Source organism: Poecilia reticulata, chromosome 18, assembly GCF_904066995.2.
Source record: "Poecilia reticulata chromosome 18, P_reticulata-male-v2, whole genome shotgun sequence".
Classification (NCBI taxonomy): domain Eukaryota; kingdom Metazoa; phylum Chordata; class Actinopteri; order Cyprinodontiformes; family Poeciliidae; genus Poecilia; species Poecilia reticulata.
In genome coordinates, this window is record NC_088847.1 from 13,883,825 (window position 1) to 13,895,290 (window position 11,466).

The window sequence follows — 11,466 nt, forward strand, 5'->3', positions numbered from 1 at the left end:
CATTGAGATGGAATGCGTTTATTTCAGCTCAAAGCTCGAGTATAAAACAGAAAGTCAGTACAAAATACATGAAATTTAAAGAATATAAAGGAAACCGAAACCTTTCGCTAAACTACAAAGTTACAGAAATGCCTCCTAATATTCTCTGGCAGTGTTATGTTTAAAGTGGTCATTTAGTCAGTGATTGGTAATGTCAAGCCAAAGTGCCTTAAAGTGGTTCAACTGGTTTAGAGGAGGAAACAAAAAAAATTTCAACTTTACTGCTGTAAAGATGCGACTCGATTCATATTTTGAATACAGTAGCTGGCAGGAAAACAGACGGTTATTCAGTGTTAAATTAGTTTTCAAAAAAGGGCCACAAAACATAAAACAAGGATCAAGTGTTGGGGGTGATCCAGCCAGCCCCTCTTCTACCAACACTACTTAAAAAAATGTAAAAAAAAATAAACTGTTCCCAAGAAATAAATCACAAATGATATCATCTAATCTTTAAACTAAGGAAATAAGAAAATATAGCTTTAGTAAACGAAAGAAATTTGCCTCAAAACTGGCCAATACTTAATTCCACATAATTGAACCTAGCTAAGCAATTTTTAAAAATATAAAAAGAAAAAAAAAGACAAATTACTACATTTAAATGAAAACATAATGCCATTATAAATGAAAAATTAATAATGGAGTATATAAAAAAAAAACATAAACCAAAAGACAAATGAAAGACGGTAACTAGTCGCTGTCGCTTGCCCCCTTCAGCAGCCTCTTCCCGCTGGAGGGCGCAGGAAGCTCCTGTTTTTTCTTGGACCTACAGGGAAAAGAAAGGAAATTAAAGTAAATTTAACACCGATGAAGATATCTGGTTCTCATCTTCCTGTGGTTTTTCCTGCAATAAAGTGTATCCAACCCCAGTCCTCTCAACTCTCGGAGTATCCCCTCTAACGAGTGATTCAATTGATTCAAACGGTGGAGAAAGAGAGGAATCTAAAAACTGTAAGATAGTTTAGAGCTTTAGGACTGGACATCTGACCTACAGTGTTCAGGTTATTCCTGCTGTGACCTGACATATTTCAGCACATCAGCCTCTAGATTTTGTTTTAGGAACATCAACTAAATGTACAGGTTTCCATTTCTAAACTTCACAACACAAATGTATGGATTTTTCCAGGATCTTGGAAAAGTGAGGGGAAAGTTGAAGTGCAATATTCACATTTTCTGGGTAACTCAGTTTGTGTCATTTTTAAACTAGAATTAACTTTAATTTATCCATTTATGTTAAACGCCTGCGCGTGGTGCTTCTTTTGCCTCTTTTCTCAACTGCGACTGAAATCCTGATCAAGGGAAAAACCTCGTGAGCTTCATCGTAACTGATGTAACCAAAGTCCAAAGATCGTTTCAGGGCGTAGTTTACGGGACTTTCCTTACCCTGTTTTGTCCAGCAGTTCAAGACCATCATTCAGGTTTTTAAACATATTGAATCTGTCACGGCCCCGTATCTGCAACAAAGTTAGAGAGTATAAAGTTTAACCATCCTAATATTGTGATTTCATCCAGTTGCAGAAACGGGCCTTACCTGCAGAGTGTACAACTCCTTGTCCTCATCTTCTCCACTAGAGGCAGACTTGGACTTTTTAGCAGTGGATGTGTCTGGAGCAGGAGCGCTCTCTAAAATGAAGAATACTCATGATGAGTGACAGATGGAGCAAAACTGTAGTCTACTATACATGCACATGAAACAATTTAAAAGCCCACTTCTTTTCTTTGTCTGCTTAGTGCCGTTTTTCTCCAGGTTTTCTTCCTCTGTCTTGCGGTCCCTGCCTGGACAGGCACAGACACGGACCTCGAAGCACCGCCTGCCCAAAACCTCCCCCCTAAAGTCGAACAAGACCAAAAGGAAAAAGGCTTAAAAGAAAAACACAACCAAAGCTGAAAGAGAAATGTTAAAATGCTTTCAAATATATTCAGAGTGGAACAAACCTTTACGTCCTGCTGGATTCCATTTATCAGCTTTACTAACGTGAGACCCAAACTACTACAGCTAACATTTTATCTACCAATAAAGACGACGACTCACTCTGTGGTCTCCAGGGTCAGGATGGCGAGGATGGGCCTCCGGTTCATGCCTCCCATACAGGAGCTGTTGCACATAAAACTCAGCAGGATGGTCGTCATCTCAGATCCCCGCTGAAACAAGGAAACCGAAAGAAAATGTGAAAAACTTCCTGGAGTCTTCAGATAAACAACTTTATATGTTGAGAAGCCCTGATTTACTAGATGACAAATTGTAGCCTCACAACGTTCCACTACTTGCATGGATCAACGTCGTCTCATGTGGTCAAATATTCCCACAGGCATTCATGTTTAGAGAGCCGATTTAACCGAATCTGATTTTTGCTTATAAAGCTTTGATATTTATACTTCTAAATGTAAAAATAAAAGTCATGCCTGTTTAATAAAAAGCTTAAAAATGTTCTATATAATTTACGTTACTTCTTTTTCTGAGGCCCTGGACGAATCAGATTTAGTAAATCCAGAGTAAAATTAACTCCCAGGATTGTAAATAATAACTATAATCCATTTTTCAGTTTAGACATCTGACTATGACTTGTATATTATAATTCTTTTATACGTGTAATAAAATCTCCCTCTAAAGTAATGCACAAAGTGTGGAGTGGTTCTCTCTGGGACACCTGTGGGCGTTCGTAAGGTACGGTCACGCTCTGCCTTTTGGTGTTCGGATCCTCAAAGTACTGGGCCAGCTGGCTGCCCTCCACTCGGATCAGATGGCTCTTGTTGTCGGACGCTGAGGAGGAGATTGAAGATGAAAAGCTGACTATTTTCACCTGTGCATCACATTTGAACAACTTTTTAAAGGATTGAAATGCTCCATACCGTCTTCACTTTGGTGGTGTGGGCACCTCTTGACGACTTCTGCCACATGCTCAGTCTTTTTATACACAGCCGTTGCTCTGATGACGGCGCCCTGCGGAGGCTCCTCCTTAACCAAAATCCCAATCGGAGTGGTCTTAGCCAGCTGGCAGAATAGTTTGGTCAATTTTTCTGAAAACTAGAGAGACAGACACAGACGTTCCCATCAGTGGTGCTGCTTACCGAGTCAATTCTACCCAAAACTGTTCACTAATGCTTGGTTTCAAAGACAATCAGAGAATTGTTCCTTTTGATTTATCTCAAAAGCTGAGATAAATCAAACTACTTCGTCATCTACTTTTAACCCTTTCTGTTCTGAGGGGCACCTCTTGCAGGAACATGTCCCGTCATGTTAGAGCTGTGCATGGCAGCTCAACTGCTCCTCTCACACAGCGGACTTATGGTCGCAGGGGGCGGGAGTTTCGGTCCAGACCACCCCAACTTCAGCCAAACCGACCAACCGTGAGCCAGAGGCGATCAGCCAGCGGGGAAACACAAACGCCATTGGTAGGTTCAGCTCAGTGTCGGCCTCCAACCCTTAAACTTTAGCGAATCGCCACAATGAACGAGACACTGCCTGAATGCCACCGCAAGAGATTCGAAAGAATGGATTTTTGGTGCGGAATCAGGGTAAGAATTGTTCTTCACTGTTAATTTACAAAGTTTTAAATGGTTTGCAACACTAGATAAAAATGTTTTAAATTAAAACGTTATCCTGACAAGTGAACTTTCCGTTACTAAATTAAAACGGACCAGTTTGAGCTTTGAATAGGTTTTGTGGAGGGAAGGAACGCTGTACAGAAATATGGCGCTATGGAAAGCTCCTTTGTCTCAGATTTGAGGCTCATTTCTGCTCCTCATCATGTTTGGTTGCAGAAAAAAATCTCCCAAAATATATAGTTTTTCAGTTAAAGTAATCTTTTATCACAAATTTAGTCAAAAAGGGTTAATATTTAATACGTTATGGTGGGATTGTACAGCTAAGAGTTCAGCAGATTAAAATATGGAAAAGAAATGATGAGCGACTTACCGTGGAAGTCACGCTTTTTGCGGTGCCAGACTCGCTAAATCGGAGGGCAAAATCTAATTCTCCCGCGTAATTGGAAATTGCAGGGACCATTGGGGCTGCAGGCACATTTTTAGTTTCCTGCTGTGGAAGTTCTCCATTCTCCCAAAAATGTATATTTAGATCCTTTAAAAAAAACAAAAAAAAAAACAGAATTACCACAAAGAAAGGCTGAATCAAACACTGCCCTTTTCATTTAATTTGATAAGTTTAATCTTTACTTTCTTCGCATGCTTACCAGCAATCCGTCACCTGTAGCCAAAGACTCATTCTCAGTCGACAAAACACTGAAAAAAGCAAACGTGCAAAGATTAGTTCAATTGTAATCAAGTAAACATACTTTTAAATTGCTATGTAGAGTGGAAATGATATTTACACAGTGTTCCATAAATCATGGAAGGTGTCCTGACTCAAAGGGAGGTTGAAGTCGGGGTCCATTCTCCCTTTCACTGTGACGGCAGAGGAGACGAGGAGGAAGAAAGAACTTAATATGTGATAATGAGGTGTACAGCACTCCAATCAAAATGACAAGTCTATGCTTTACCAGTTTTGTTATAGTTTCACAGCAATGCTAAAAACAATATTCACATTAAAAAAAGGGGGAAAAAATTAAATATTTAATGTTAAATATTTTAACAGTGTTGTGTAAAAATGGGGTTTACACAGAAGTTGGGAGCGGTTAAACGGCAATATTTGTAATTAATAATCATTTCTGTCAACATAAACATGCCTAGAATATCCCATTTTATATCATTTTAATTGAAAGTAACATTGTAATTATAGCTGAAAATTTAATAGGCAAAAATCAGTTTTATCTGAAGACATGTAGATTAAAAAAATTATGTGATTGTATATTTAATTGGCCTGCAGTCTGCAATTAAACATATGAACACTTAAAAATACCTTGAATTCACCCTTAGCGTTTCACTACGGTTTCTTTAAAAACATTAAATTTACCATTTTTGAGTTAAAGGGCCTCAGCTTTTCGAAGGTTTTAATGAGAAATGGGGAAATGAATGACATAAACTTCACCTTTTAAAGGACTGACTATCTAACCTACACAAATAATCCACGTATTTCAATAAACTTCAAATCAAAGTCATCAGTTTTGACATACAAATATTTCAGGGACACATTGAAGCAACTGCACTCAACAAAATAGTCACCTAGTTTGGTTTATTGATTTGTTTCAAGTGCACTTTGAAGAAGAAGAAAAGAAAAAAAAGACCTAATACTTTTCAAATTTGTAAACAGAAATAAAAAGACCCGTTAGAAAAAGTGTTGGTAAAAATGAAACATTTCGCCAGTTCTCCCAACCAGGATGAGTTCAAAATAGGTAGGCCTTAAAGCCGCAACTCTAAAGCTGACGAAACCGCAAGTAAACTTGTTACATTTTATTCGTTTTTTATTCCCACAACCCAGTTTTAAATGAAACCTACAACTCTCAGCAGCATAAAAACATTACTCATTGTACATTTTTTTAATAAGACGGACGTTAGCTTTCCTTGAATGAGGCTAGCACAGGTGATCGATAAAATGACAGTTTACACACACACACAAAAAATCAATAGGCTAAAACACAATACCCATGTAAAGAGCAAATGAACGCCTACTGTACAACACATTCAGCACAGTCTACATTTCGTTTTACATTTATCGCAGTATCCGTGTTAGCATAAGCGGCTAGCTACGTTTGCTAGACGATTTTTTCCGAGAGCTAGCTTAAACTGCTACAAACTTCTCAACGGTCAAATAGGAAGTTAGGCTAAGAAGAACAGTCATTTGACGAGCAGGTACTCTTTACCACACAGCCGCGTCAACCGTGGTGCGACCACTGCTCAAAGATGTTGACTCACAATGTGTTTTTCAGAGGAAAGCCTCCAATTCGTCCAGAAAACACTTCCAAAATATTTTGAACTGACTAAAGCACGTTGTCGGGGAATCCCACTTTAAAAAAAACAAAGGGGGATGGGTGAGAGTTTGTCTTCAAGTACGGTCCAATCAGAGCGTAGAAAGAGGAGGAACTTCTTTTTGTGGTCCAATCAGAGAGCCGAGTGCTGTGCGCAGGACCAACCAACATTGTTACTCAGAGCTAAAGCGTTCCTAGATGTTTTTCACAGCAGCACCGGATGTTTTAGATAGGTGGTTCTCTAAATCAGTGTTTCCTCAACTCTGGTCCTTAAGGCACACTAACATGCATAGATGTTCCCCTGCTTCAAACACATCCCATTCAGATGATTGCAATTCAGCAAAACCCTGTTAATCATCCATCTATTGAAATTATGTGTGTTGAAGCAGGGAAAGGCATTAAACTTGCAGGCCTGCGTCCCCCCAACGTTTATTTGAGTCTCTGCAGCAGCACACTCGAGTCAAATGACGAGGACTCTGGAGAACATGACTTCATGATTCAGAAATTCAATTCAGCCGTATTGGATCTTGAAATCCTGTTTGTTTTCAATAAAATCCTGATTAAAAGTCAGCCCACAACTGAGATAATGCAGCATAACTTTTCCAAAGTTATAATTCCACCTGGGACAAAAAGAACTATTTAAATAACTCATTTAGAGAAAATTGTGACATTTAAGGCTATAATGTAAACAAGTATGTTTAGAGCTCACTATACTGTATTGGTATAGCGGGATCTTGCTGTCAGACTTGTTTGCAGTCGAATGGATACTAAAATAAACATGTAAAAGGACAGCTATGTGAAATTCTGCAAAACCATATTTCCAAAATGATGCTGCACAGAGTGAGATGTTTTGTGGATCTTCACTCCCCCCGCAAAAATTTTAGTTTTCACAAAAACTAAAAATTAATATTGCACATTTAATTTGTGGGAAAAGCATATTTTCCAATCCTCCCCTCTCAAGACCTTTTGGGGGAAAAAAAGAAAAGAAAAGCACCATAAAAACCAGGTGTTATTCAGCGTAATATATTGCACATGGTCAGCAAAATACCTGAGTTGACATCCGCTTCTTGCGCGTTGCTACTTATTGAAATCTTTTAATTTTCTGTTCATGCAGGCTGGTTGATGTCATCTCCCATCAGTTACCTCTTCAGCTGTAAGAAGGAACGTCAGCTGCAGTTGCACAGAGCCGTTTGTGTAACGCTGCTGGTGTCTGGTCAGAGGTGGAGTCACGCCCACAGAGTCCTGTCCCAGTCTTGGATCGCCTCCATCTCTCTGAATGCAAAGCGTTGATTAGTTCCACTTCGGGGGGACAGCTGGATGTTTGACCTTTAATGAAAGTGCTGATGGAGCCACAGAGTCGTCTCTGAATCCGTTCCAGGACGGCACAGACACTCATAGATACAATGGTCATGGCTAACAGACCATTAGTTTTATTTTTATAACACTGTTGCATAAGGCTGTAATAATTCCTCGCCAAGTATAATTCAATATTTTAGTCGTCGTTTACCACATGCTCTGAAAGATACCCAGACTTTAATTTGCTAACCTCCATGTTCAATGCCATTATGAAACTTCATAACCCATGATGAAAATATGCTTTTATTAAAACTAAACCTTTAATTTCTGCTTCGCTCTGCAGGTCCATCTGGTTGTGTCCGGTTTCCTCCTGCAAAAAAGAGAACAAATTTCATTTTATTTTTGGTGTTTACCATGTATTAGGGATGCAACAATAAATATATGTATGAAAAAAAAAAACATATTTTTCTGTGCACCATAAACACCTTTGTCTCAATTTACAGCAAAGTATTTAAGTCGCAGGAAAGTCTTTGTTTTAAGTAGCAGTAAATTCACAAACTTCAATGAATATTCTATTGGATTTCTGCGTGACAGATCAAATCAGTGCATATGGAGAGGATAAATAATAATGCATGGTTTAAAAATGTCAGATATTGTATTCAGGTCATTGTCACTCTTCTACTTCTGAATAAAATTCAGTGGAATTCATCTTATTTTCAATAAATGTAGCCCAACTGTGGATAATTTCATCTCAGTTTTAGAAGGCCCTATTTTTATTTTCATTCAAAAATACATTACCTTTAGAAATTATTTTTTGTTTTTATTTTTACCATTTACATTTCAAGACTGTATTTAATATTAAAGAAAAATCAACTCACTGAACAGAATGTGGCCGTAAGCTGAGGTCAGGCCGGGCCTCCCAGACACTCATCAGTCGGTCTGCTGTGGACGACTCAGAAACTCAACAAAAATGAAGGAATATCTTGCAAAAGTTTTAAAATCTTGAAAATATTTCACTCAAGTTACGTTTAAAAATCAAAGTTACTAACCTAAGCTGTGAAAATGGGTGACATTAGGGCCTCGCCAGCTGTTTCACATCAGAATCAGGAGAGCTGCACAGCACGCGAAAGTTCCCAACTTAACCAAAAGGAAGTGCTGTAACATATCCTCTCCAAAAAACAACCGCAATGTGTTTCAGATCTTTGACCTGCTGTAATTTTTTAACTGTGTCCAACATTCAAAATGTGACTCAGTTTGTTACCCCCAGAAGAAATAAAGTTAGTTAAAAATGGTTCGGGAAAAGACTCCTGCTAACAACTGTGAGCGACTGAAAATCAGTGTCACAGTTCACAACGAGGCCGGTTCGATCGCCGCTCCAACAAGGACTCCTGAAAATTAGCACCAGCCACGTGGATCAACAAATGCAGTTTGGACCATTTCCATAGTCAGAGGACATAAATATTTAGTTATTTTCCCAAAACTTCATTCATCTTTTTACTTTTAAAGTTTGCTTTTTAATTTACAAGAATCCAAGTCAGAATTATGACTTTTTTTTTTAGAAATTTCATAACCCATGTTGAAAATAAAACTAAACCTTTGCTTAGTTTAATAAACTACTCACCATCACGATGAGGTACTTTTCATCTTACATTAGCAGCTTGTTGTTTAAAATGTTGGATGATCCAACATGATAATGACCACAAGCACACATTAAAACCCTTTGAGAACAAAAACAATCACAACCAATTGACCGGAGCTCAACGTGACGAGTAGTTCTCCTGAGGTAGAGAGGTTGTCGGTGTGATTCCAGTTTTCTCCCCATCGAATGTCGATCTGGTACTTCAGTCCAAGTTGCCTCCATGAATGTCACTGAATTACAATATGTGCTTTTGCTAATATAGCTGAATGTATATGGGTTTAGTGTAAAACACTTTGAGTTTTCAGTATCGCCTGAAAACTCTCATGTAAATTGAGTTCACTGGCATTTACCAGTCAATGCACAATTTTTTATTATTTCTACCTGTCCTTGTATGAAGAGTGGTGAAATATCCAGCTGAAATTATGGAAAAAAACAAAACAAACATGCGGTCAGATTATAACATGATCACAAACATTTGGACATTTATCTAAAAAAAAAAAAAGAGGATAAATGTGGATTTTCGACTGAAGAAAATGCACAATAATTTCCAGCTTATGAAGTTGCTTCTTTTACAGTCATCCCACCTTAAAAAAAGGGGGTTGAGTTAAAACATTACCATGAAATTCATGCATGTGGTAAGGAGGAACCTCTACATGGTACTGGACATGTATTTCTAGCAGTAGTAGATAATAATCACGGCAGAATGTCAGCACCTGCTGTCCGTCACATGACTCGATGTACTGTACCATAATTTTGAACCAGCTGACCCCAAACATCCACAGAAAACTCTGTCACACACACACACACACACACACACACACACACACACACACACACACACACACACACACACACACACACACACACACACACACACACACACACACACACACACATCTTATATATAGGTCATGACAAGCAGGAACATTATTTACACATGCCGTTTCTGTGCATCACTAGACGGCGGTCACATGGTGCATGTTTATGGCGGTGTGATGTTCTTGGCCGCCGTATAAAAACCCCGGCTGTTCCTGCCTCCAATCAAAACGAGCAGAGTGACGGGTTCCAGTGGAAACGTATCCCGTTCCCAAAGTCTGTTCTTGTTCTTGGCCGTCTCTGTATGAATTCATATGATCTCCTCTGGAAGACCAGCCGGTCTCGTTCTCCTCCCGGGCGGCTGCACACATAAGCCTTCAAACTATGCCGGCAGGAGGCTCTTCGCCACACTGCTGACGGTGTAAAGTTTCTCTGCATTTAGTTGGAGTCGCACATGACTCGGCTCGGCTTTTAAGTGGAAGGGGGGGAAGGTTGTTTCACAAAAGGGGAAAAGCAAGCACCAGAGGATTTACGTTGGTGGGGGTGTGTGTCGGCCTGTAAAGACGCTTGGCAAATGCCTTGCACACACCCCTTTACTCATAAAAGTTGTGTCCAACCACACCCACGCTCCTAATTCAGGTGCCACGGCCCAGATTTAGAGTGCACCTGTTGCCTGCTGGGGGACGATTGAGCTTTGTTGTACATGACAGACAGGGATCAGCAGCGAAGGGGGGCGCTGTAGAGCGGGGTGGGGGGTGGGGGTTATGTGACCTCTTTGGCATGTGATCTGAAATAGAAAGAGATTTAAGCCTGTCGGGATGAAAGACAATAGCAGAGACGAGCCCTCTTTCACTGTTGAATCACTCTGAACTATTCTCAGCAGATTTTGGTATTTTTATCTCCAACAATCAAATTTATGATGTATTTGTTTAGAAGAGGGACGAAGAACAGCACTGTGCCCCTTAAACCAGCTGGTGGTTTTTTTTTGTTTTTTTTGTGCTTTTTTTTATTTATTTTTTATTAGAAGAAAGAAATGCATAAAATACTCTAGATGCTATTCAATAAAAATAACTTATATCTGAAGCGCCATTAAATACTCAATCCGACAACGGGTAAGCTGACCTCCTGTACAGTTCTTCGTAGTTTACGATGGACGGCAACCTCTCACATTTAGGGGAACAAACTGCACAAAAACGCTATTCAGCAGATATGAGTCATTATCAAACACCACCATATTAACACAATCTTTACATAATGATTCATGACATCCATCCTCACAAGAGCCTCAGTGTTGGGGCCACTTACTCACATCAGTTCACATTATGTGAACAAGTTTGATTTAAAAGAAGTCTTTGTTTTGTTAAGCATGAAAACTTGTGACAAACGATATTCATAGGGCAGCTCAAAGTAGTGTGTGATGGGGATGTAAAAGGAAAATAAAACATAGTTTTAGATAAAAAAAATAAAATAAATAAAAATCCAAGATGTGTTACTTGCATTGAAATTCAGCCAACTTTACTCTGATGTCCTTAAATAAAATAGGACTCGTTAAAACCGATTATTCCTCAGAATAAATTCACCTGTCCTGCGAAGGCTGCAGAGTTTTGCTAGAGAACAGTTCACCCGGAAGTGCCCCCCCCCCATCCCCCCAAATGAGATTCTGCTCAGGACCTCATGTAACCTTGGGCCGGCTCTGGGTCTCCCCTCCAGCCAATGACAGTTAAGGTCAAGACAGCTTCCTGCTTACGTCTCGACCCCTCTCCCTCTTCCCTTCCTCCCCCCTCTTCTCCCTCCCCTCCGCCCCCCGCTCCTGCGTTT

The 11,466-nt window shown here is 39.5% G+C and overlaps 1 protein-coding gene and 1 long non-coding RNA gene across 2 annotated transcripts; both read right to left on the reverse strand.

Annotated features, from left to right (window-relative positions):
- Window positions 1-2: 2 nt before the first annotated feature.
- tp53 (tumor protein p53) lies at window positions 3-6,057 on the reverse strand. Its single transcript, XM_008435411.3, has 11 exons — window positions 5,845-6,057; window positions 4,365-4,437; window positions 4,227-4,275; window positions 3,953-4,114; window positions 2,887-3,061; window positions 2,685-2,797; window positions 2,069-2,178; window positions 1,747-1,865; window positions 1,568-1,659; window positions 1,420-1,490; window positions 3-802 (listed from the first exon to the last, which is right to left on the reverse strand). The coding sequence occupies exons 2-11, from the start codon at window positions 4,424-4,426 to the stop codon at window positions 727-729; spliced, it is 1,029 nt and encodes a 342-aa protein (XP_008433633.1). The 5' UTR covers window positions 4,427-4,437; window positions 5,845-6,057; the 3' UTR covers window positions 3-726.
- A 454-nt stretch (window positions 6,058-6,511) lies between these two features.
- LOC145548513 (uncharacterized) lies at window positions 6,512-11,438 on the reverse strand. Its single transcript, XR_014084517.1, has 3 exons — window positions 8,072-11,438; window positions 7,512-7,563; window positions 6,512-7,169 (listed from the first exon to the last, which is right to left on the reverse strand). It is a non-coding gene; the product is annotated as an uncharacterized LOC145548513 (long non-coding RNA).
- Between the last annotated feature and the right edge of the window lie 28 nt (window positions 11,439-11,466).